This window comes from Neovison vison, chromosome 11 (genome assembly GCF_020171115.1).
Source record: "Neovison vison isolate M4711 chromosome 11, ASM_NN_V1, whole genome shotgun sequence".
Lineage (NCBI taxonomy): Eukaryota > Metazoa > Chordata > Mammalia > Carnivora > Mustelidae > Neogale > Neogale vison.
This window is the reverse complement of record NC_058101.1, coordinates 25,867,429-25,894,466: the sequence shown is the minus strand read 5'-3', so window position 1 is coordinate 25,894,466 and position 27,038 is coordinate 25,867,429. Positions and strand designations below refer to the sequence as shown.

Sequence of the window (27,038 nt, the reverse complement as noted above, 5' to 3'; positions counted from 1 at the left end):
CGTTTGTACCGTGCATTCAAGTGGCTGGCAGTATTACTAGTATTTTTTTCATTAAGTACTTTCCTTCCTTTGTGTGGTGTATTTCAACTTCACTGTAGCAGCAAGAACTCAGTTTGTTAAATTTTTTCACAGACCTTCGTTAGCTGGAACATATGGGTACTGGGCATTTGTTTCTCAAGTTGAATTACTTCACTCCCCATTGGGAAATGTGGAGCCTGGCTTTGATCAATGATGTTCAGGGTTTACTGTTGAAATATTAAGTGACTTTAAATTCTCAATGTGAGCTTTTTTTCCTTTTCTGAACTCATTCTCTAAATTTAGGCCTCATTGAAGAAGAGTTGGCATAGTTTAAAGAATAGCAAGGAGTTTAGTAATTTCTCCCAATGAGAAAACTATGGTTACTTCAAAAATCAACTCCACGTTAGGGACTACGGTGAAGTCTTGGGTTGCTCAAGAAGTTGTATATTTTTCTGTTTCACTATTCCTGCTCAGTCTCCTTTAAGGATTCCACTTATCTCAGAGGACCTCAAAATTTCACTGAGCCCCTACACCACACCAGAGTGTGACTCTCATGTACGTGCCTTTCAGGGAGTCTAGAGGTCAAAAATACTTTTATCAGAATAGTGAGACATTTGCCTTTGTTAAAAAAAAAATCTCATTTTCTTATAAGGATTTCAGCTCAGAAGACACATGATAGGTGATCTGGCAACAGACTGAATGCAGAAGTAGATGTGAGAGTCCTGGTATCTTTTGTTCAAGCCAAACATTAAAGAGGTTTGTTAAAAAAAAAAAAAAAATTGCCACTCTTCTCACTAATTCACTGCAAAGTCTTGTCTGGGTTCCCAGAGCACCCTCTGCCTGCGTAAGAGTAATACATATTAACTCATTTCTCCTCTATCATAGTAGTCCAGATGAGAGCATGTTCTGAAAGACTTCCAGATGTGGAGTTTGGGCCTGAAAGCCAATAGAAGATAAAGCAGAAGGTCTTCAGCGATTTCTGCATCTCCCTTCAGTTGAATGGCATCGATCACTGGGATAGCTTAGAGCCCCCATCTGGAGCTGCTGCCCAGGGGTCACTCCTGGCACACAAGGCACCACTGAGAGGGGTGAGGTATCTTTGCACTGTCCTGTATAACCCACTTTTACTCTCTCCTTCTACCTGACACCCACTGTTTCAGAACAGGCAGCTGCTGGTTCAGTGTATGATGATCTTCTTCACGATTATTCCTTCTCTGTGTTGGACTGTACCTGAGGGCATGATTACAATGTCCTAGAAAAGGATTTCCTATTTCTAGACCGGCTGACATGCCATTTTCCTTCGTTGGTAGACAGTCTTAGGTAACAGACCGAATCATACTTCACGGCAAATAGGTTTCCTCAAAATCTGTTAAATTGTAAGGGGAAGATGTTTTGGAGTAAATAGATAACTTGGAAATGCCCTTGTGAATTAAAAAAATATATATCTATTTTTAGCCTCAGTCTATAGTAGTTCAGAGAAATAACTTGCTCGGTATGACAAATGGCCTGAAATTCTTAAGGTATCAATCATGCCAAATGACTTGAGACATTTAAGCCAATGGTATTGCATCAATTGGGGAGAAACTGGGGTCTTTGAAGCTCTCTATAGTCAAGATTAGAGATGTGAGTAGATATTCCCATCCATAAAAATTGTAGCAGTGTTATGACTAGGTGCTCACATCCTGGAACTAGCTAAGAGCCTGATAAAGGAGTATAATGGAGTTTATTAAGGATGTCTGAAAGATGCCAGGGTGAACATACTTCTGGTTTCAAAATGTCAGAGTGAAAATTATGTTTCCTCTTCTGCTTTTAAATATTACTCTAACGGCAACTAGGAGACACGGAAACAGAAATGCAAACGCCAGCTGAAACAAAACTGGGTCACTACAGACGAGGGAGAACTGACTGCAGAAGGGAGGGGATGAGGGGGGAAGGCGGAAGCCAGTCGGTCCACCGCTGGGGGTCTGCAGGGAGCAGCCCACTCAGACGGCCAAATCACCCACTCCACAGCGGAACACCGGGAAGCGCGCAGGCTGGCTCTTGACAGAGCTTCCCCGGGCCCACTCTGACAGAGAAGAAGGGCACGCGTGAGGCCACGAGGAAAACAGATAACCTGTACGTCCAGGGAGCAGCCCGGGTGGAAGGGAGAGACGTGGACTGCTGAATTTGGGTTGAGAGCCGTGAGGCGGCACAACCCCGTGTGCTAGAGAGACTCTGCTACCACTTGGAAGGTGGCCCTGGTTCCTTCCCCTTAGGAACCCCCAGCCAACAGCCCGTCCAGGAAAAACTTACCTAAGTCGGAGATTTAAAAAGAACTAGCAGGCAGACACACAGGAAAACAGAAAAGAGGAAAAGTAACAGCAAAAGCAGTAACACAAAAACCACTCCCCAGAAAAATGCTGCCACAGAAGCAAAACGCTACCATAGAAAATGAAATTTACAACCAACCACATTACTGTGAATTTAAAATACTGCTGAAGCAATTCCTTGGTAAATCTGAGATCCAGGCAGAGATGTAAGATTTCCAGGAAGACGTGAGACGAGAGAGGAAATGAGCTGACAGAGGAAAGAGAGGGAAAGAAAGAATAAAAGCACCACCAAAATGAACATAGAAACCAGAAAGGATAAGCTACAGTAAGGAATATGCAGGGCAGGCCACAGTAACCAAAGGAAGCACAGGAAATACAGAGTCGAAAAGGATTCATCAGAAAACATAAGACATGAAACCTAAAAGATAAATACATATCTAGGCTCCCTAGGAGAACCCAAAATATCAGTCATCTGATAATCACGTGAAAAGGATAAGCCACGCATACAGAGGAAGAGATGGGCCTCCCATCTGCCCACATCGCCACTCAGCGCTCGCTCACGGTGATGTGAAACCTACCCTGTACCCAAGAGTGTGATCCAATACTTTTAAACCCAGGCAGCCTGTCCCATGGCCAGGCAGATGCCCTGTGGTTTCCGTAACCAGCTCTATAGCAAGTGGAACCCACACTAGCGCAATGGCTACCCGGTATGTTCCTGATGAATTCTTACTGCAGCATTGTTTGTGAAAGCAGAAATGGAAAACAACTGAAATGTTCAATGCCCAAAGGAACCTGTTCAATAATCGTGGTACGCCTGGGACGCTTGGGTGGCTCATTTGGGATCAAGTCCCACATCGGTCTCCTTGCTCAGTTGGGAGCCCGCTTCTCCAGCTGCCTGACGCTCCCCCTGCTTTGCTCTTTCTCTCTCACTTGCTCGCTCTCTGGCAAATGAGTAATAAAATCTTTCTTAAAAAAAACATGGTACACAGAGTGTGTGCACTACAGCTGTGTGTGCTTGTGTACACAGACACCTAGACCAGGGGCCAGCAAACTACAGCCCAGCCCACTGCCTGTCTTTGGGACCCAACAGCCAAGCCCGTTCGTGTGCATACGGACGGCTACTTTCACGCTACGCAGCAAAACTGAGTACTGGCAACACAGAGCATGACCCTCAAACCCTCAACTCTGGCCCTTTCCAGAAAAAGTCTGCCAACCCCTGACATAGGCTTTCCCTGCAAACACGCACAAGGAATTGGTAACCGTGATTACCTCTGTTGAGTGGGTCTGGGAGGGTAGATCTCCGCTTTGGTGCCTTTAGATTCTACTGTGATATCACCACGAGCAGACCAGGGGCCGCCAGGGTGACTGAACGCCAGGGTTGTCTGTGTTGGCATCATTTCACACTTCCTGTCTACTTCTTTCAGAGGAAGGGAACCCAATCCAGACTATCCTTCTGGCAAGAGCGGAGAACTGCTGCCTCAGGCCAAGTGACAAAGAGTAGAGGGAGAGGAAGCCATTCATGCGGCTGTACTTGGAGTAAAAAGCATCTCGTATTTGTCCTGTCTCGCACGAATGCACGGTGAGGAACTCTGAACTCATGACAAACAGCTTTCAAGCACAAAACATTTTTTCAAAAAAATGAGCTACTTTCATAGATGCTGGTTTCAGAAAGATTTTTTTTTAAATGTTAAAGTAACAGCCTCTTCTTCCTCTCAGAGTCCATTCTAAAAAGCTTGAAGGTTTTCAGATAGCCCCAGTGTTCAATTTTCAACTGTTTAAAAATATACTTTTTTAAAAAATAATTTATCAACTAGGAAAGGCTCAAAACGGAATCTAGGTCAGTGTATTTGAGACAGGAATGTTTTTTAAAACCTCCTATAAAATTAAAAAAAAAGAAAAAGGAATACAGAAAGATCATCCTATCTCCACCCTCAGGAAAAATGCACTAAAACCAAACATCCTACTTTCATTCATTTAATCCCACGGTGCTTCATCTTCAGTGACTCTAATACTTAACATTTAAATCATGCTTTTGGAATTTGTAAGGCAATCCTTTGAAGGCCAAGAATTTATGCTCTGATGCAGGTGTGCAAACCCTGACCTTGAATATTTAACTTCTGTCTTTAGCCATTTAGTAAGTCTTCTCTTAAACATTTTCCTGAAATGTCTGACACAATTTAATGCCTTCACCATAAAGCTCTAGTTAACATCTCACTGAAATGACAACCCATCTGCTTCCTCAAGTTTTATATAAGAACTTTACAAGAGGGGCGCCTGGGTGGCTCAGTGGATTAAGCCTCTGCCTTCGGCGCAGGTCATGATCTCAGGGTCCTGGGACTGAGCCTCACATCAGTCTGTGCTCAGCAGGGAGCCTGCTTCTACCTCTCTCTCTGCCTGCCTCTCTGCCTACTTGTCAAATAAATAAATAAATAAATAAAATCTTAAAAAGAAAAAAAAGAACTTTACAAGAGTTGGAACTAGGGAGAGAGAGTCTGAGACATACCTCAGTCATGCTCAAACATCTCGGTATAGGCAAAATGTGCTTCTGCAATTTGTTCAGTCAGGGTCCCACAAATGCTTAAGAGGTAAAACCAGTGAAAGGTTGGTTTTACCAACCAATGAAGGGTTACCTCCATGCAAGTTCTGAGGCTCGCCACTAGCGAATTAGGGAAAGGTAATCCTTCCCCTGGTTGCACAGTGGGTTCCAAAAGGCTGGATTCTAGCTTTCTCTCCCTGTCCACTGAGCTCTCTCTGATGCATGACACAACCATGCAGGCCAGCTCCAAGGTCCTCAACCTGAGTGCATCACAAAGCTTCCATGTCTAGGCTTTCACTCTGCCCTGGGCTTTCTGCATGAATTTTCAGTTACGGAAGAGAAGACGGAATTATTTCAAATAGTCTTACAATCCATCCTGGGGTGTACGAAGATGCTAGTGCCAGGAATCAGCCCAAGAGAATAAAAGAGTGCTCTAAGAGTGTGTTTCCTCCCACACATCTCCAAGCAGGTCACGTTGGGACTCACCGTGGTAATTCCAGCCACATGATCCAGGAGGGGGACCAGTCTCTGGCGGGTGCCATGTTGTGGTTGGAGTCCAGAGCTGCTGGGCTGCTGCAGGCTTCCTGGGGCTCACGTTCTTTGACTTCCAAAGCTTTAAGAACCACCGAGGAGGATGTGCTTTTCAGTAATGCAACCGCCTCGCTCCGGCTGACTTCTGTTAGTTCGATCCCGTTCACATTTAACAAAATGTCACCTAGCGGCCAAACAAGCAGAAGCCGTCCTTAGTGAGAGTGCAAACAGAAACTTCCATAAAAGCGCCAAGGGGCAGAGATGGAGTGGGATGTGGGAAAGTGAGCAGGGCAAGGGGGCTTTTCATTAGCCTCCCGCACTGACATGAGGCCAAGTTCTTGGATAGCAAATGATTAGCAGGTGCATGTTTCAAGGTAAGTTTTGTTTGGAGGTTTCTAAAGCATACCCATTAATGTTTGGCTCTTGCCTTAAAAAAAAAAAAAAAAAAGGAAAGAAGGAAGATAAATTAGCCTTGTTTACTATTTAATCAAAGAAAACCTCTTTCTTCATGTCTTGTTTCTTGTTTTCAGCACAAAGGGAGGGCATTTGGCAAAAACTCCCAGTGTCTGCCTGGATCCTGGCATATGGTAGTTAACCAAGAAATAAGGATTGCATGAGCGAATAAGAGACTACCCCTGAAAGTGGCTGGCAGAGGAGTCTGTAGCAGTTAAGAAAAATGAGCTGGAACTACACCCTTGAAGAAGGAAAAAGGAGTTAACATTGTGGTTCACTGCAAAGATGGTACTCCTACCATTGGGCAAGGACATACTTTGTGCAAGGCCATCTACACACACCCTACTACCCAATCCTCTGCTTGCATTCTCTCACAAACAAGTCACTTCTTGATGACCCTCATCCTTCCCCACCCAGGTGCTGGGGTGAAAAGGAAGAACAAGACAATCGCAAATATACCTCTCCTACCTCCAATTTCTATTCTCTTATCTGTCTCCTGATTTTCTGCCTCCCCTGAATATCCTCTTTTTCACACAAAATAGCCATAGCAAGAGCAAAAAGATAGGCAGAGACATACGGGAAAGGCTTGGAGTCCTGCCTGACTCCAGAAGATGCACTGTTAGGTTGGCCAAAGAAATCCCTCCCCATGCTACCCCTCCTTTCCCCATGGCTCCTCATGCTGAGCAACTGTACTTTGGAAACTGTACTTTGGAAACGTTCCTCTCTTGTATCTGAGCCCTTACATGCCAGAGCTGCTCAACCATTTGAACTAACCCTTCATGGAAATTGACAGTATCATTAAGGACACATATGTGACATCCCCTTCCTTCATTCAGAGTAGCCCGGGACACATAAGATTAATGGAACCTTCTTACCAGTGGGAAAGGACCTAGCAGGGTACTTTCACTGAACAGTCATTGACTCAAACTCTATGAAAGCATTTCTCTCATCCAATCCATACACTGGAACAATTCATGAATAGGTTCCTCACAGGACTAATCCTGCCAAGAACCACTTAGAAAGAATGAAGCCAAATTATTCTATTTAGTTGAACTGTAGAATTTCCCCATTACTTGGCATATTTGCAGGTACTTGCCTTATTAGCAAGTCAAGTGGCCCACACCAACCCACACAAACTAAGGGGTAAAACCCAGTCCAGCCGCTAGACTCAAACCAGTCACAGCCAGTGGGTAACAGAGGTCCGGGGCAGCTCAACCTCTCATCCTCTCCTTAAGTCTGGAAGCAGTGACCTAACCCAGCAAGTCGCTAACTCATTTAACCCCCCGCTGCCCCAGTACCTGAAGTGTCCTTTTACCTGTTTTTATTCTTCCATCTCTGCTTATGACTCCCCCGGGCTCAACACTGATGACGTAGATAGGCAAATCCCATTCCCTATGTGATGCCCCGCCTGCCACGGTCATGCCGAGAGATTCGCTGGGGTCTTTTCGGATGCTTACCACCTTCTCGTGGCAAGTGACCACAGGATGGAGGGGCTAAAGGCACAGACAGAAAAACAAACATAGCACGTCGGCTCACAAGAGGGCTTGCATTTCCTACATACAAAAACTACCCAAGTCGGATAAATATAGGACAATAGTCCTTACAGAGAGAACCCTCGCTTTGCCTCCCACCCTCAGCAGAGCGGCATTATCTCAAATTCTATAGGCTGATTCCGAGAAAGTTTATATTTCAAACGGGAATGGAAAAAAATGGAAGAGGAACAGGTTGGAGATCACTGGAGAAACAGTAAACACGCAAAGTGAACTGCACCCCAAATTTTTCAGGTGACTCATTTATTCCTGATAGTAGTATCATAAAAGTCTTGTCATTCATGAGTATCGGGATTTTTTTTTCTAAGTTAAAAAAAAAAGTAACCATATTTTAAGTAAATAGTTTCAGTTTAATTTAAGTGGGGAGTCAATTATAGAACTCCCTAAAGAAAAATAATGGATTTTGTAGATGTTCCATTCTAAAAAACACTCTACTAACTGGGTTCCCTCCAATTAGCATCTTCCCTCTTACTTCAGCATTTCTAAGTAATATGCAGTTCTACCATTTGATTTTATTACATAAAAATATAATATACATATTGTATAGCATATACTGAGGACCAACTTTTGAAAAGCAAGTAAGAGAACTCTGATTTTGGTTCAACAGCTTTAAACGAAAAACATTCAAAGCTACCCACAGTATTATCTTGAAGCAATAAGACAGTCAAAGGCACTGTTTATCAATGAATACAGATCAACATATAATTTTCTAAAAATGTATTCTCCCTGGTTGTGCAGTGACCTCGGGGTATAAGTGGGAACATGCACTGCAAATAAATATTTGTAATACTTGATCAGACCTCAGAAAAGTCCATAGACCAAAACACAGCTTATAGTTGTATCAAAAGAAAGAAAATTAAATCAAAAGCAGGGTACAAAACAAAGTGTAAGTATATTACCTTTTGTTTTAAAAGGGGGAGGAGAATTTGTATTAATATTTGCATTTTCATGAAGACACTCTGGAAACAAGCAAGTGCCTTTATGGGCATGGAGTGGGGACCAGACATATCAAGCACGATAATTAAACTTCTGTAAAGTTGATAGTTAACATCATAGAGAACTATTGCCTGCATGCACAAGAGTCCATTTTTAATACTTCACTATGAAGATAAGCCTAGGCTTTTTGTTCATTTATATCTCACGATTTTCTATGGTATCAAAGTACCCATGCCTGTTTTAATGGCCTTATTGTATCCAGTAATAGCCTGTTACTATTATATCCCTAGCACCGGACACAGCATTTAGCACATTAAGGATGATAACTCTGTTTGTCAAATAAATGGATGGTTAAATTACAAGTTGCCACAAATTGTTTTTGGTAGTAACGGAATACTGAATCAGGAATTGCAAATTATTATGGCCAAGGCAAATGTTACAATTAGTACTTGTAAGGTCTCCAGTGTGTGTCTCTGTAAACCCCAGAACCTTGAAGAAACTCTTTATCCTAAGTGAATTATAAACTGAAATGGGATCTTCTTCAGGGCAAAGTTTCCAAATAAGACAAATAAGTAACAGTACTGGAGGCGCTCTCCAGGTCCGTTCTCAGTATGTGATTTTTTTCTTCCACAGAGCAGTTAGATCCGGCAGGTCTCTGCCTATAATCACAGACATCTCTCAGAAGAGCCCTACTTGAAGATGCAGGCAGGTCTGAAATGCCCCCAATGCCGGGCAAAGTTCTAAACTAGGGACTCCTACTGGCTGCTTTGTTCCTCCGGCTCGTTCCTGGGGATGTTCATAAAGCATTTACTCCTGATTCTTACAAAGAAGGGTTTTGTTTTCTTCCATTATTTCCACATGGAAGCCAGGGATATTGGAGGGGTAGCTCCCAAGGTGATGTCTAAAACACAGTATGGAATCCTCTGGAAAACAAGGACAACTTTTCCCATTAAAAAATATATGTGCACACACACACACGCATGCACACACACATGCCCGCGTGCATGCACACATGGTCTTTTGGCATTCTTGAGCAGCTGCCTAGTACTTCTTCACGTGGCTCTGTCCTATCCCCCCGCTGATGACCATTTTGGTTGTTTATAAGTCTCCTACAAAATTAAACAGGGTCACTGTGAACATCCTTAGACACATATCTCATGCACTTGTGTAAATATTTCTTTGGGCTAATGTCCTAAAAGTACAACTGCTAAATCAAAGGGCCTGGGCATTTTACATTTTGATACATATGAAATAGTTTGATCACGTATAATCTCACCAATACACTGTGAACATGCTGATTTCCCACATCTGCCAATATTGGGTTTTATCAATATTTACAATATTTGTCCAGAGGAAGATTCCAATAATTCAACTGGCTTTCTAGGTAGTAAGTTTAAACACACGTTATTGTTATTCGGATCTCTAACAGTAGTATCATTGGAGATCATATAATACCATCACCACTCAATGTCCCCCAGCTTCATTTATGAAATGGGGAAGAATGCCCACGTAGGGCACTCCTGTGACTAAGAAACACCTTTGATCTGAGAATATTTTGTTTAAAAAAAATGTGTCAGTGGGGCGCTTGGGTGGCTCAGTGGGTTAAGCCTCTGCCTTTGGCTCAGGTCATGATCTCAGGGTCCTGGGATTGAGTCCCACATCAGGCTCTCTGCTTAGCAGGGAGCCTGTTTTCTCCTCTCTCTCTGCCTACCTCTCTGTCTATTTGTGATCTCTGTCAAATAAATAAATAAAATCTTAAAAAAAATAAAAGACCAAAAAAACCCCAAAAATCTGTTTTAAAAAAATGTGTCAGTGAATTCATCTGAAAGTAGCAAAATCACATATCTTATGAAATATTCCAGAAATGGCTTCTCACCCACTATACCAGTTAATAAAAATAAGTGGGTCTCTAATTATTTTGTTGTGAGTAAATATTCCTTGAATAATGCACAATTTGGCCACATATTCCTTGAGGAAAGGGAAGAAATATTCATTATCTACTTAAATGTGTCCAGACAGAAAAACTGAGACTCAACATTAAAATGAAACTGATCAGTGAACCCCAGCTGGCGGGGGCGGCAGCGGAGGGGTGGGGGCGGGGAGGGTGGTGGGCGGGAGGTGGGATTGGCAACTGAAACCCCAGATATCTGACTAAATCTGTGATCTCCCACCACACTACTCAGCTTTGGGAGGTCATGTTTTAACACGTGATAAAAATTAACCTATCAATTTTCAGACAGCTGTCAGAAAAATACATGAAAGGACCGGTTCCTCAATTTTCCAGGAACAGTTTATCTCATTGACCACAGAACTCAACTCAAACCCAATTCTGCCAAATAAAATACATGACAAATAAGACTCCGAGGCTGAAACCTACACGATCCTGGCTGCACAGATTGGATCGTTCTGCTTGTAGATGCGAGTTCCTGGAGAGTGGAGTCTTCTTGCACACTTGTTCAGGGCTTTACCCAGCAGCCTTGCTTTGCTGAGCAAGGAGAGGTTTCAAGCACCTGAGGGATCCACACAAAAGACTGGGCTCCCCAAAAAGGAAACACATCCATCATTGTCTTGTGTTTCTGACAGCTATCTGCCTTCCCCACCAGAGAGACCCATGTTAGCAATGGAAAGCCCAAGTACCACCATGAACCCTTCCCACGCTGAGTGGCCTGACTCTGGTCAGAAAGAGAGTTAAATATGAAAGAGATCTTCTTTTCCATCTGGGTTTTCTCCCAAGCCCCCTTCCCTCCTTCAGAGAGCTCAGGATGTTCCCTAATGTTCAAAAACACAATTTAGTATGAACTAATTCAAGTGGATTCAAAAACATCCTGGACACCAATCTTCTTATCACTTAGCTATAAAAATACATATTTCATAGAATATTGGGATTTTTAAAATAACACCTTTTAGATTCATTTTTTAAAAAAGTATAAAGATGAACATAATGACCTATCCTTGTACCTTATAACCCAGCATCAGAAATACAGTTTCCATTCTAGTTGAGGTCTCCCTAGGATTTCTCTCTGGTCACTTTCCCTTTCCTCGCCCACAGAGGTAGCCACACACCTACATTTGATGCCTGTTTGTCTTTAACTTTTCAGTTGCCTACAAACTTTTCTGTCTCACAAGTCTTGGTTTGCCTTCTTTGGTATTTCTCTGACTCATTTAAGCTAGTCCTACTTTCAAAAAGCCAAGTTGTTTCCTAGATAAAACAAAGCTTAGTAGGATCATAAAAACCTAAATCATCAAAGAGCCACATGTCTTCATTTTATTTTAAATAGGCCCTGTGTGTGTGTGTGTGTGTGTGTGTGTGTGTGTTTGAGGGCACCTCAGAAGGCAGACAGAACCATAAGTTAAAAAGAAAATGTTACAACTTCCCACCAGGCCAGTTTGTTCTGTATGTTTTCCAGGAATTAGATACATGACAGAGCCTGCAGCAAAAATTTGAACAGCTCATTCCGGCTGTTTTCCATGATTCCTGGTGGTTGGGTGGAAGGGATTGTGGACCCACAGTGCTGATGGAAGCCTCATGCTTAGTGGTTTAATGAGCTAGAATACAGTATGGTCTAGTTAATCCAGCTATAATTAGTTAATTAGATTAATTAGATTAAGCTAATAAACTAGCTTTCCATTAATAAATACCTTAGTTTAATTTAAACACACCAATGGTATTTACTAGTCAAAGACACCTGGGAGTCCTTATCCATAAAATGTTTTAGCAGGAGTTGCCTGCTCTGTCGAGATTGCTTACTGTAAATAAGACTGAAATTTATGGATTTATGGGACATGGCTGGCTAGCAGGCTGGGCAAAGGGGTGGGGGTGTGGGCTTCGAGGCTGTGTCATTAATGGCATGTTTCAAAATCAAGATTTTGAGTCTTGTTTCTGCATCCATTACTCAAAAACCCAAACTTGGGAGTTATTCCAAAATGAAACTCAGCCTGATGTGTTCTGATTGTTACGATAGGCATTCCTTAATCCCTCTTGCAAGATGAATGGGCTACCTATAGGTTTTTTTGTTTTTGTTTTTTGTGTTTTTTTTAGTTATAAGTGATTTAATGGAATCAGATCTTAGGAGAACTGGCTAGAAACTCATTGCCATCACAATAGGATGGGACTTTGGGGCTTTGGGACTCTGATTTTGGGCTAAGCAAGGTCTGTGTTGCTTTATATAGCCATCCAATGGAGAGATTGTGGCATTGCCTCTAACAGAAGACAAAGACAGAAGTACAAACTGGGCTAAGTCACCTCATTGAAAGAGAGGCTACAAATTGCCAGCCTGAAGATGCATTCAATCTATAGATACATTCTGCTTAATCCGCATTATTTGATGTTATTTCTGAATTTAAGTGCTGTTAAGATAGGGCATCTGTTTTCTGATTGCCCCATTCCCCACCACTCCCTAATGTTACATGAACTTGAAGTGTTTGTATTATCTTCCTGGGTTCTTCTGCAAAAACAAACATACTAAAGTTAGCAGAATTATTTTAATTTTTAATTAAAATAATTCAATTTATATGAAATATAATATGTAATTATAATAAATAATTTGACTTTTAATAAAATACTTTAATCTTCAGGCAGACTGGGAAATTCAAAAGTCAAAAGCCAAGCAAATCCCGTTTCGTTTCAAAATGAATGAAAACGGCCCTTAAGTAAAATGACTGTGGGAAAAACATGACATCTATTTGGCTTTGACTTGAAACTATGTCTCCTTGTGAAGTCTGCAAGATCAGGTTTCAAAACTCTCCTGCACCTTCTTCCCTCTTGCTTGGATGGGAGACACCTGTTATCTCACCAGGTCCCGAGGATGGGACTTTAGGCTTTCTGTTTTACAGGACAAGTCAAACAGTGTTCAAGTGATGAAGTCCAGAGGTTATACTTAGAAATGGTAAAGTGTTCAGCCTTCCCAAGAAATCGCTTCCTGCAGGAGGAACAGACACACCCCAGCTGGGGCTCACCTTGGGAATGCTGCTCCTGTCCCCTGGCCCTGGGGACTGGCTGCCGTTGCTGTTCCAGCCATTATCCTGAATGATGTCAGGACTCTGCAGCCGAACCCGGCGGGACACGACGAGGTGGACACGCCTTTCACTGGCCTGGGAGAGGAGACACAGACATTAGCCACTCTCAGAGCTTCTAGCCAACACGTTCGGCACCAGGGGCTCACCAAGATGCGAGTCGGAGTCCACTTTTACGGGAACAAAATGGTGTCTAGTATTTCTCACAGCAGCCCCGTTTCGTAATTTGGCAAGAACATGAGAATTATTTCCTGTATCTTTACATCAGGGAGTAAAACCCGTTTCAAGGGGAAAAACTAGGAAAGGTTTGACTTAGGCAACAGACCTCATCAAACGTTGTTATTTTTAAGGCATGGTTCATGGTGCGCAAGCCACATCCGAAGGACTTTTCAGATAGTACAGAGCATACACTGTGAAGTCTAAAACCCAGACCAAAGGCAAATAGTATAGAAAAAGGACCAGAGTTGTGGCAGCCCCTCTACCAACACCAGAAGAGAAATCCTGCATCTACAGTGCTAGACACGGAGGCATGGGGAAGGATGAACACTTGAGAGATACAGGGATGACATCATAGGTTCCAATACAGCCTGATTCAAGGCCTTGGCCTTGAACCTTTATATTTTTGTGACCATCACCAATTCTGACTTCTCTTCCTCTCTGCTATATTCATTGACGCTTGCACAGAACATTCCAAACAGCAAATATATTGCTTACTGGGGAGGTCCACTCCACACCATAAATTTACAAATTGGCTTTCCGCCACAGACGAATGTCATGTCTGTTCGAGAGCATTTCTCATTTTTCCAGAACTGCTGACTACTGAAGCAGACAGAGGAGACCTTAGCCCTGTGAAATGTACATCAACCAAGCTCCCTGAGGGCCCAGAGTTGATTAGAAAATTCCCCAAGAAAGACTCGATTTGGGGACAAGGTGGAGAAGAAAGGAGCAAGTTTCTAGGGTTCCTCTCTTCATCCCATCCCTGACCTCTCATCCCAGCAGCAGAGACGGTCATTGACCTGCCTGCCCTTTCTTCCTTTACAGGTCTGGCTGTCAGACCACGGAAAAATCAGGTCATGAAGGATGACCTTGTTTTTAAAATCTTAAGCAATCAGAGCCACACCAATGAAATCAGATCCCCACGGCTGTCCAACAATAGCCAGCCCAAACCTTCACGGATTTGCATGCTAATATTAGCAAACATTTCTTTTCAGAGCTTTCGTGAAACTTAGGGTTCATGAACTGGGTAGCCATAAATCAGATGACATTTTAAAAACAACCTCTAAGGAGCATTAAGAGTGTCTGTTGGTGGGCGGTGGGCTAGTCAAGTGGACTCGTCTCTGTCACTCCGTGTTCACAAAAATCCTACTGAACAGGGCCCAAAAAGCAAGTTCTAGTCCTTTACTCATGTTCCTTCATGTAAAGCCCAGTCAGCCCTCTTGTTGGTCTACCCATTCATCATTTACATACCTTCCCTTGGCTGTTCCCCTATCTTGAATTCCTTAGTGCCTCTTATCACCCACAGAGCTTGCAAAGAACAAAAATGACAGGCTCAGGAAACAATAATGAAGCAAGTGGACATGAAGAACTATGCTAGGAGCCAATGAAACTCAATTCTTAGAGCAGTATTTCGTAATAATGTTTTTTTCTTTATACTGTAAACCTTCCTTATCCTAATGAGGTTATCGCTAGAAACTTTCTTGAAAAAAAATGACTAAGAGATAAGTGGCAAACACTCCAGTCAAAACTCCCAACTCCTGAGCCCAAATGTGCTCCTTATCTTCAGGGAAACTCCGATGTTTTGAAGGATCTCAGCGGGGGGTTTGTCTCTGGCCCGAGTGGGTACCCCATTCACTTGGCTCAGGGGCCATCACGTGACCTAGGCCCCTCATAAGAACTGAGGAAAATCTGAGACTTACACATCGAATCGGCTTGCCAGACAAAATTCAGAATGCCACAGAGCAGCTTGTGAGAGTTGTTTAATTCACATTTTTAAACACAAATTTCTCACCGGATTTTCAGTTGCCGACTTTGGTAGTAAGTTGTTGGCAGGATCAATGCTCCAGTAAATAACCCTGGATCAGTTTCCTTGGAAATGAGTTCTCCTCAAGGCTGGGTCTGTGGCTCGTAACCAGCCACCTTACTCTGAGGGAACTGCTCTGAGGGAGACTCTGTGGGATTCACTTTCTTTCCTGGTGTTTGAAGTTGTCAGATGGAAAACAGGCTAATGTGTTTGTACTGGCGTTAGCCCTCGGGAGCAGCTCGATTCAGTGTTGGGCAACAGCCCTTCGCATCAGCAAGCCTGTCCTTTCTTGGCTGTGAATCTGGTGTGAGAAGGGAGGTGAGGGGGAGACAAACTTTTCTATGGCGTGCCCCATCGTATGTTCCAGAAAGATGGGCGCAGTGGAGCTGTCAGCTTCAACACCACACTCGGAGGAAGAGCCCGCTACGAGACAGGGGTAGGATAGCCTCTCCCTTGCGTCTCTTGGAACGCTGGATTTGGGCCAAAGGAGTGTTAAACAACTGTGGCTATCTTGAGTAGCAGACAAAGGTTAGAGGACAATCTTTTTTGGGTAAAATTTCCCCTCTTCTCTCTCCCTTAAACATCCTCAATTTTCGAGGCAAACTCTGGACGTGGTAGTTACCAGATTCACAGGCCGAATGCTACACCTGCTTCGCCTTCCTCTTCCAAGAGCCCAAGTGTTAAATTCCCTCTCTCCCTTCTGTAGGTTAAGGGACGCGCTTCTGCTGGCCTCCGTGTTCTCCTCTGGGGACCTTAGCTTGTTGGGAGTGGTTCTGTACCCCCAGCTGACATGGGCTGCTCTGGGCCAGGCACTTCACGAGGAGCCCTACAGACACAGCTCCTGTCCTCCGTTTGTCCTACTTCAGGGACTGACTGTCAGGAGCTGTGGAAGAGATATGCGCTATGCATGGTAAAGGTCTCCAGGGTGGAACCAAGTACTTCTAGCCACGGAAATAGGAAAAAATCTAATTATTCAGACAAAAACCAAAGGGTGAAAACTGAGTAGCAATGACCATGATAAGTCTTGTTTTTTGGGGGGATGATGTCGGGACTATTTTTCTCTGTTCTTTTGAGAGGTGACTCAAGACAGCCAATAATGTTTATATGACGGGAATAAGCAGAGGCCTCATCTAGATGTAGCCCATTTAAAAAGAACAAAATCCCACCTCTCTAACTGGAAGGAGGAGTCTGAAAGCACTATGCTGACGCCTTGAGAAGCAAGTGTCCTGGGGTGGTCATGGTCACGTTCAGCCTGGGAATGGCTCTTCTCCCTACGAAAGCCACTGTGGCTGATAACAGGTCAGGATACCACACAGATCAGAAACTTCACAGAGCCGAGAAATGGAAAACAAAGATACCACCACATAAGGCAGGAGAGGCATTTTGCAGAGTCGTACACTGGAACAGAGGGCCTCTTTCTACTATCCTAGCACTGTGTGGGGACATGCAATGGTGAACTAGGGAAGACTAAGAGGTGACAGTGTGTCTGTACTTGAAGACGTGACCCTCCCACCAAGCCCAGGGCTCCACCTCTCCACCATGAAGGAGGACTGAGTCAAACCACATGCATTATAGCGTTTGCTGCTTTAAAGACATACATATGGGGGCACCTGGGTGGCTCAGTGGGTTAAAGCCTCTGCCTTCGGCTCAGGTCATGATCCCAGGGTTCTGGGATCAAGCCCCTCATCGGGCTCTCTGCTCAGCAGGGAGCCTACTTCCCTTCCTCTCTCTCTCTGCCTGCCTCTCTGCCTACTTGTGATCTCTGACATCAAATAAATTTAAAAAAAGTCTTAAAAAATTAAAAAAAACAAACAAAAAACAAACAAGCAAACCAAAAAAACCCATACATATGCATGTGCTTAAATAAAACAGTTTTTAACATTCTAAACCTGAAACAGGGAAATTCCAAGCTGGTAGGCATCCAGACTATTGCTCAGAGCAGGGAGACCATAAACACACAACCATTATAACACCAGTGTGGGTCCACAGGCAACCCACGTTTGACTGGGAGGCCTCATTACCGAGACATCTGAGAGCTACAGTTGCATTTACAGTGACATCAGCTTGTCTTTCCTTAGCGTTCTGCCAACAAAGGTTTTAGTGAGCATTTCTTTAAAAATAATTCACCCTGCATTACATTCCCTACTCATTTATTTTCCCAGGATCCCAGAGTCAGACAGTCTAGCTTTGATTTTCAATGTACAGTCGTAGGGACTTTTTTTCCCCTATACTGTTTGGGGTTGCCCCATCTTAGCTTCTCTTCCATCAACCACTCAAGTATCTTTGTCAGTTCATCTATCTTGAGCTCACAATGCCCTGGGAAATTGGGGACCACTGGTTCCACATCATTAAAAAGCCACATATATGGAAGAGATGTCAGACATCATCTAATCCAACATTCTCTCTGTAACCCATGCTTCAGTTTCCCTGCAAAATCCTTGCCATGTTGTCACACGGCTCATGCTTCTGTGCCTCTGATGACCGTGAACTCACTGTGTCCCAAGGCATCGTGGGCCATTCTTTGCACTAATTAGAAAGTTTGTCCTTAGGCTGAGCTCAATGTGCCGTTATCTTGCTTGCCCATTGGCTCCAGTCATACCCTCTTGGGAAGCCCCAAATCAATTTCCATGGGACAATCTTATTTGAAGATAAGGCTCACTGTCCTCCATTAACTCTTCTCCTTTCCAGGTCAACTATTTCTACTTTCTTTAATATTTCATATGTTTTCAAGTCATCTCAAAAGCTTGATAAACTCTGGACTCCCTCTAATAAAGTTGAGCAGGGTATGTGTGTGTGGGGTTGGAGCCAATACGGAGCCAATGGACAAGCTGTACCCAAGACCTCAGTGATGGGGTTCCCATTTTGCCATGTCATACGTTCATAGGGGATAAGCTCTGTGAAGCCAAGAGTGCCATAGATGTCAGTCTTCATTATTAATGTCTAATTAAAAGATGACAGGTAGGCTCCCAGGACCTCACTTAGGGAACACCTTTACATCAGCACAGCCTAGCTCTGGGATCATGCATGGCGCATAGACCCTACACGCCCATACGGACCACAGGAGGCATCAGAACCATCCCTGGGTGATAGACTAGAAAAATACCCAAGTCAGCAGTCATTTGTTGACCTGGCAACATACCATACAATGAGGTTCAGAGACAAAGTCCTTGCCCTACCCCTCTCTTCCAGTGAGCAAGAGAAATTGAGAAAAATACCTCTCACTGAGCCAAAACTTGGGGTAAACAGAACCCCAGAACAAGCTAACGGTGCACTGTAAGCAGAGAGTTTCTAGAAAATGAGCTTGGAGCAGGCAAACCTGGGGCACACTGATCTGGTCACCATTGAAACATTAGTTCCCAGCATAGCACCTGGCGCATTCTTAAAAGAATACGAGAATATTGCCTGCTGGAAAGGCAGCAGCTACTTCAGCAAGTGAAGAGCAGCCAGAGACCAGCCAAGGGAAAAGGAAACTCAGGAGGCTTTGAGGAAAAGTGATGAATTGAACCTTAGGATTTGATCAGGGTAGGAAAAGATCAGAGACAGAAATCTGGGTTACTTTCCCTCTTGCCTGTAGCTTCATACTCATCCTTCTACTCCCAAAAGCACATCTTTTTTTTTTTTAATTTTATTTATTTATTTGACAGACAGAGATTACAAGTAGGCAGAGAGGCAGGCAGAGAGAGAGGGAGAAGCAGGCTTCCTGAGCAGAGAGTCCGATGTGGGGCTCGATCCCAGGACCCTGAGATCATGACCTGAGCAGAGAGCAGAGAGTTCAATGTGGGGCTCGATCCCAGGACCCTGAGATCATGACCTGAGCCTAAGGCAGAGGCTTTAACCCACTGAGCCACCCAGGCACCCCAGAAGCACATCTTTTAAGGGCTAAGATGTTAATGATGACAGTCTGATGTACACAGGGTCACACAGAGGTCCATGACAAGGTCAAAATAAGAATTTAGTTCTGGAATTCTCTTGGCTGTTGATTGCCAAGTTATCAGAATGACCCAAGTCCTTCGCCTCAAACATCGTTTCTTTTAGGGTATCTAGAAGCTACTCTTGTGGTTGATTCTGGTCCGTGGTGTTAAAAAAAAATGCATGCGTGGGGATATTTGGAGTTGGAGGAAAGGCAGCAAAGCCTCAAGATTCCTTAATATTAAAAACAAAAAGTAGATTTCCGAATATTTGCCATGTGGAACTGTGCATGGGATTCACTCACAAATTTTGAAGCCAAAAAGCTGTACAATTTACCAAGCCAGCTTTATCACAAGTGCGTGAAATGTAGAGCCCCGTATAAAAATCACCTGGACTTTAAGAATTCAGTTCAAGGAGACGGTTTTTACATTCATGTATTCTTTAGCCTTTGTATTAAATTTATTATGATGCCATGTTAAGAAAATGGATTTACATGGGAATTTGACTCTGTATTAGCAGCACTGATATGTAAAAAGCACATTGATCTATCAGGTCTGGTTTCACTGGCTGTTCTTACTGGCTCCAAGGGACCAAAGTTCTGTCTTTTTTCAGTTGTGCAGAACTCAAAAGCTAGAATCACATACTCAGAGCACATGTAGGTAATACGAGTCGTTCATTATTTACTTTCTGGCTCTGTCTAAAGGCTGCTCACGTCCTTTTGAAAAGTTTGAAGAGCCTAGTTGTCGGTTGTTCTTTGATAAAAGAACTTCTCATTTAAATATTAATTTATGCAAAGGAAACAAAAATTCACACCTATGTAAGTATTAATGAAAACCTACAAGTTAACATCCCCTCTACAAACAACTTTGAATTTTTTTTTTTTTTTTAAGCTTCTGCCTCAAGTCTGGGAGTTGCCTAGAAAAAAAAAAAAACCACAGGAAGGAGACTCAAATTTGAAATCCAAAATTACTTTCTTCATTTCTTAATTGTCTGTATTTGAACTCCCAAATACATTTGAACTCACTGCCCCAGAATTGCAGACAGAGGAGAGCATCTCAGAATAGGCATAGTTTTGTCAGCATAAATCATTCCCATACTGGTAAGTGGGCAGAGATGCAATCTTTTTTTTTTTTTTTTAATTGTGTGTGAGAGAGAGAGAGAGAGAGAGAGGCAGGCAGAGGGAGAAGCAGGCTCCTCCATGAGCCAGGAGCCCAACACAGGACTTATCCTAGGACCCTGGGATCATGGCCTGAGCCAAAGGCCGATGATTAATTCCTGAGCCATCTAGGTGTCCCTCCGACAAGGATTCTAGACATGGTGGTCAAAAAATTAAGAAATTAGGGGCGCCTGGGTGGCTCAGTGGGTTGAGCCTATGCCTTCAGCTTAGGTCATGATTCCAGCGTCCTGGGATCGAGTCCCGAGTCGGGCTCTCTGCTCAGCAGGGAGCCTGCATCCCACCCCCCCACCACCTGCCTTTCTGCCTACTTGTAATCTCTCTCTGTCAAATAAATAAATAAAATCTTTTTTAAAAAATTAAGAAATTGACAATGGAGAAAAATAAAGTTGTGCCAAGTTTATTGGAGTCAGTTACTCTATATTTGAAGCTTCTGTCTCCTTAGGTTTCTCCTCCTAGAGGAGTCCGACTCACTCCTGGGCTATGACACCCGGGACTGCTGAGTAAGTGGGGGTTAGGACTCTACATATGTAAATTGGTCAAATTTAAAACAGTTGTGGCTTCTCTGTAATAACTTTTCCCTGAAATAATGGAGAAAAAGGCAAAAGTGTGGTACTGTGGGAGAAAACATGCCCAGAAGGACATGTTGTCTGGGAATTTCTTTCTAAGGCAAGTATGATTCATGGAGGAGATACACGAAGGCCAGGCAGCCAAGGATTGGTTGGTAACTTGAGTCTCCACGTTTGAAGGGTATTAAGTTTAATTCCCCCAGCCTGGTGTATGTTATAAGTATCACATAAATAAAACCCGCTCTTGAGATTGCTTAACTGGATTTTCCCAGCACTCTACTTTTCCCACTTCTTTTCCAACAAGCTTTGCCCAAGCCTTTAAAAGAATTTTTTTTTCCCTTTTCCCCTGCTTCTAAAGCACGTTGGCTTTGTTTAATAAGCAGAAGACTCTTAGGAAGTCTCGCTGTTAGGCAAGATTTTACTTCATAAATTTACTTTCTCAGGGACGAAATTTTCCCTCTTCTGTTGTTAATCTACAAAAGAAGAATGCCACATGTAATCAAAATTTTTCCAAATGGCATGAGTAAGGGAGTTTTTCTTGTGCCTATTGCAAAGTAAGTAGTTGGCAGATAAGCTCTAGAACGTGAGCTGCTCGGAATGACCTACAGAGGGAGTTGACAAACACAACATGAGAAAGAAAAATGATGATGGCCTAAAAGTCTAGTTCCAAAGTGGGGGTGTAGGGGGTAGGGGGGCAATCATGCTTACAGTGCAGTTTGCTCATGACGAGAAAAAGGATTTTGTTCCGTGGCTTCATGTTTCCATAAACGTTGTCTATTTTCTTTTCTCATCATTGACACACACAGGCTAAAATCACCTGCTAAATGCCGACTTCACGGCATCTGAGATCAGGGACAGTAATATATTCCAAGCCCCACAAGGCTAGGAACCGTGTCAGTCTCATTTACCTGTGTACCGCACACCTGTCGGCACCTAGAAGGCGCTCAACCCATAAGAACTGAACAAATTCGAGAGGAAAAGATGTAGAAATTCCATCTTGGGGACAAATGGCGTGTGAAAGTAGAACTGGTGTTTGTTCTTTGGTAAATGGTGCGATGAAAAATCTGTAAGAGATGGAATTCATGTATAAATGCTATCTTCTGTATATTGACATTTTTATAACTTGACTCAATGTATTTGTTCAGCAAATATTTTATCAAGTGTCCATTCTTGTCAGGCTTTTCTCTAAGTGCTTGAGATACAATACTCTACTGTATTATTCCATACTAGGCCAACTGGAAATAAAGTAATTAGTTGGGAGGAAAAAATAAAGCAGATTAAATAAAATATATAGAGCTGGGGTGGTGAGAGAAGCTATTTTAAGTGGCATTGTCAGTGAAAGCCTCTCTGAGGTGAGAACTGAGGAGACCGGAAGGAAGCGTGGCAGTGAGAAAGACATTTGGAACACTCTTCCAGTCAGAAGGATGTGAGAACATCAGCCTTGAGGTGAAAAGGGTCTTGTAATTCTTGAGAAGCAGTAGCAAGAAGGCGATGTGACTGAGCATGGGAAGGCAAGGGTAAGAATACTAGAAATCCTCTACTTTGCTTAAGAAATCAAGTTAGACATGGATTGCATGGAGCACTGGGTGTGGTGCAAAAACAATGAATACTGTTACGCTGAAAATAAATTTAAAAAATTTAAAAACAAACAAACAAGCAAACAAAAAAAGAAATCAAGCTAGAAAAATAACTAAAGTCCAAATTACATATGGCTCTGAAGGCTACTATTAATATTTGGAAATTTTACTCTGAGTGTCTTAGGAAGCATCAGGGAGCTGAACAGAGGAGTGATACAATGGGACTGACTTGGCAAATGGCTGTCTAACTGCCGTGCAGAGCGCAGAGGTAGAGAATCAGGGTAGAGGCCGGGAGGCCAGCTGGGAGGTCTCCCATGGAGCCCCAGGGCCGTCGGTAGCATGGCTGAGGGAGTCGGTGGAGGTAGTGAGAAACGGATTACAATGAGAGTATATTGAAGAGAGTAAGAAATTTGGCCCAAATCACTGGGCAAATGGTGTCATTTGGTGTCATGGTGGAAAAGGCTGAGGAAAAAACAGGTTTGACAAGGAGGAAGCAGAAGTCAAGGATTTGGTTTTAGACACTAAATTTGAGATGCCTTTTAAAGATTATTTATTTATTTGACAGACAGGGATCACAAGTAGGCTGAGAGGCAGGCAGAGAGAGAAGAGGAAGCAGGCTCCCGGCTGAGCAGAGAGCCCTATGAGGGACTCGATCCCATGACCCTGAGATCATGACCTGAGCCGAAGGCAGTGGCTTCACCCACTGAGCCACCCAGGCACCCTGAGATGCCTTTTAAATATCCATGTGGAGATACCAAGTCAGCAGTTGGTCATGTAGGTGTGGTGCTCGGAGAAGAAGTTGAAGCTGGGCATAAGGACTTGGAAATAGACCGCACAAATTCCAGAGGGGAAATGCCTCCTGTAACTCTGACCTTTTTTTCCACCTGCTCTACAGACGATGGCCTCAAGGCCCATTACTCAGTTAAACATCCACCACATTCAGAACCCCCTGAAAGCAGGACACCACCAACAACGACAGCTCAGGGGCAAGATACCACATGTGCTTCCTATCCTGGGAGACAGAGGAAGTAGGGTAAGTCCCCTTGTATTCTTTACCTCAGGCTGTCCACCCATAAAAGGACAGTATCACACATTACTAGGTTCTCCCTGAAAAAGAGGGAGAAGATACCGTACACGTGACAGTGAAGAGTTGTCCACACCTGGAAGAACTCCATGGCTGGAACCCAGGGCAGGGAGACTTGCCTGCGCTTAGGTGATCAGGTTCTAGAAAGCAGGCTCTGTGTTCTGATTATCATCCTCTGTGGAAGTTGGTACAATTTCAGTCAACCACTGCTGACTTGCTGTCTCCTCTTAAAGCATGAACACTTGAGTCACTGAGAGCAAGCTGATGCAACATGCCAGGTAATTCGCAAATGCTTCATGAGATAAGGCCTCAAATCTGGCCCCTCTCCTATCAGCTCTCTGCCACTTTGAGAGAGATCTAGAAAATCATCTCACTCCCTTGGCCTTGAGGACACCCCACGGCCTTGAGGATAGAGTCTGAACTTAGCATGGCTCATAAAACTCCACAGGATCTGGTCCCTCCCAATCTGGCTTGGTCTATGGCTGCTTTTTCTTAATATACACCAGGCTCCAGGTGTTAATGCTTTCCCTAACCAGCTTTCAGGGAAATGTTCTTTTGTGGTGTGTCCCCTTAAAATGGCCCTCCCTGCCTTGTCCACCTAGAGAACTTCTACTGATTCCTCAAAGTCCCAGTCAAGATCTTCTCTGTAAAGACTTCCTAAGCCCATGCAAGCAAAATTTCTCCTTCATTTGAAACAACACTGTACTTAATTTCTCTATTAGAATGCTAACACACCATATGGCAATTACTTACAGAAAGTACATCCCATGTACTAGATTGTGGGCTCCTTTGAGAGAAGCCGAGAGGCCATCATCTCTGTGTTCTCTATACCCGACACATGGTGAAGTGAGCAGCAGAAACTTAATACATCTTGGCTAAATGAAGTGAATAACAAAGACTGTCCTTCTAAGAATAAAGATGGCAGCTCACTGAGCAGCAGAAAAACATGGTGACCCAGCCAAAGGCAACAAGATACATGCTAAGGCTTGATGATGCTGTGCCAGTCAGGAACGTGAATTAATATGAACCAATGTCAGGCTATTGGGAACATAATTTGTATCCCTCTCTTTTTAGGGGCCTTGTCCTAGCTAGATTCATATTTGAGTTCCCATGGGTTTTCTGAGGAGGCTGAACTCAGCCATGGAGATGCGGCTTAGCCTTAGCCAATCCCATAGTGGTCTCTGTCCACAGGATTCCTGGAAGGTAGAGGGCACAGCTTCTTATGGGAGTTAGTACATCTGGATGTCTAGGATATGTCCAGAATGCATCCGAATGACCCCTGGATCTGCAAATAACACACTGGGTATAGGCATGACACAGTCCTGCGGATCTTAAGTGCTCTTAACCTGGTCAGGTTGCATCATATAACCCTATAGGCCGTCAGATTGCATGGCAACATTTAGGGAATGTCCATGACCTTGAGACACATCATTTGCTTGAGTAATGAATGCTCTTACCTGCCCTTTCAATTTTGGCTCCTGGAAGGGGTGCCACCGCATGTCACACATGGTAGTAACAGGGCCAATAGGTCAGGGCAAGGAGCATCCCACTCACGCCGGCAGTTTCTTGCCAGTATCTTGGCAATGACCCGGGACTCACCTGGATCAGCTGAGCTGCACTTTCTGGGCTGCCGTACCGAAGGTCGTGTCCATTGATGGCTAACACGCGATCGTTCTCCTCCAGCTGACCGTGTCGGTCTGCCACACCACCGTTCAACACGTTGAAGATGAACACCCCAGGCTCATCCACCCTGCGCACCAGTTTTATTCCAAGCTGCTCCTCGGGGCTGCTTTTGTTGAGAATCACCTGGAAACTGTCATCGCGGGGCCCGTAGGCGTCCAGCGCCTGTCCGCCACTCCTGCTCTGGAACTTCTGCTCCCGCAGCACAGTGAGGCGCAGCACCTGGCACGGCTGCCGCAGGAGGCGCAGCGCATAGTTGTGAGGTACGTTGCTGATGTCCATCCCGTTGACCTGGGTGGGGCGGGGGGTGGGGGGCGCCGGAAGCTAGAGCGGATCAGCCAGCTCCGCCGGCCACAACCCTTCCCAGAAGGCCCAAGCCCACAGGATCAGCAGCACCCTTCCTTAAACACTGCTCTGGTCTGTCACCTCCTCTGTCCCCATCTCCAGGTAACCTCACCTCCCGACATGCCTTCTAGCCCGCTTTCCTTTGGTTACCCACACTGCCCGCGCAGCTCTCCCCACGGATGCCGTCTTTGTTCAATCTGTCCCTGCATAGGCTCCCAGATTTATTTCCACAGTCCTAGCCCCCACTCCTGGTGCTTGCCAAAATCAGTGTTCAGCAGAAGGGGGGTGGAGTTGGGGTGGGGGTGGGCGGGGAGTAGAAAAAAGGAAGAAAAGGTAGGAAAAGGCAAAAGAAGAAAATGTCCCATTTAAGTTCACATGATTGCATTAAACTGCTGTTGAGATTAAGATGAGCTGACAGTATCCTTCCAATAGTCCCCAGATGAGTTTTACTCCCCGGGTCATCCATCCCACAATTTCCAGGGCCCACTACAGCGCGAGCACACGTGCATGTGCGTGCCCGTGCATGTGTGTGGTTTTCAAGGCAATTGCTGCCTCTGACGTCTTTTGCCCATGGTCTCAACAAAGGGGAAAAAAAAAATTCTGCATAGTTTCAAATAAACTGGTGTGAATGAGTTTCTAGGCTCTCTGACTGCAAGGCTGGATCCCTTTAGCCTACTTAAAGGTCCTCAAGCTCAGCCTGCTCATTTGTGCCTCATTAATTATCCGTGGAGCTGATGCCGCAGAGGGCTTTTTGGTTTTCATTACCCAGCCAGGAGGCTTACAGACCCTAGTGACAGTCACTGCTTTGCAAGAAAGCAATTTCACAGCAATACCATACACTGCTCAGGGTCGAAGGACAGGGGCTCCGTAGAGGAGAGACAATCTGCTTGGATTTCTATGGTTGGGTAGGATTTCTTGTACCTGTACTTGCAGCCAATTGCTAAATGCGGCTCAGGGTGAAATTTTAAGAGGTCTTCCTGCAGCCCACCATCCTGGGCTTTTGCCACCTGCCAAGGAAGGATGGAGGCTCTCGTGCACAGAGCAGCAGGGGAGCACCCAGGGAGCTCACAGCCCTCGTTCTGCTCTGTCACTGATCCTTGTGTCTGGTTTCTCCCATTGCACCCAGGCCAGGAGAAGGCCAGGGGTGTTTGCTAGACTGTCCTAGTAGCCCTTTGTCTGCAAGGGACACTTGAAGGCCCAACAATCAAAATGGCTTATTATGCAACCCTCCCAAGCAGGACAGCTCCTTCCCTCTGGAGGGGAAGCCACGCAGAGTGTCACTGAGGCCATGTGGATGCTCTCTGGAGCTCAACAGGTCCTGCCTTATACTCCAC

At 44.3% G+C, this 27,038-nt stretch overlaps 1 protein-coding gene across 4 annotated transcripts in view; it reads right to left on the bottom strand.

Annotated features, from left to right (window-relative positions):
* The window catches only part of LNX1 (ligand of numb-protein X 1), a 181,704-nt gene that overhangs the window by 2,898 nt on the left and 151,768 nt on the right, over positions 1-27,038 (bottom strand). For all 4 annotated transcript variants that reach the window (XM_044268126.1, XM_044268127.1, XM_044268128.1 and 1 more), the window contains 4 exons: positions 25,279-25,650; positions 13,290-13,424; positions 7,163-7,340; positions 5,350-5,578 (listed from right to left, as the gene is read on the bottom strand). In XM_044268126.1, coding sequence (XP_044124061.1) covers positions 5,350-5,578; positions 7,163-7,340; positions 13,290-13,424; positions 25,279-25,650 — 914 coding nt within the window. The remainder of the gene's footprint in view (positions 1-5,349; positions 5,579-7,162; positions 7,341-13,289; positions 13,425-25,278; positions 25,651-27,038) is intronic.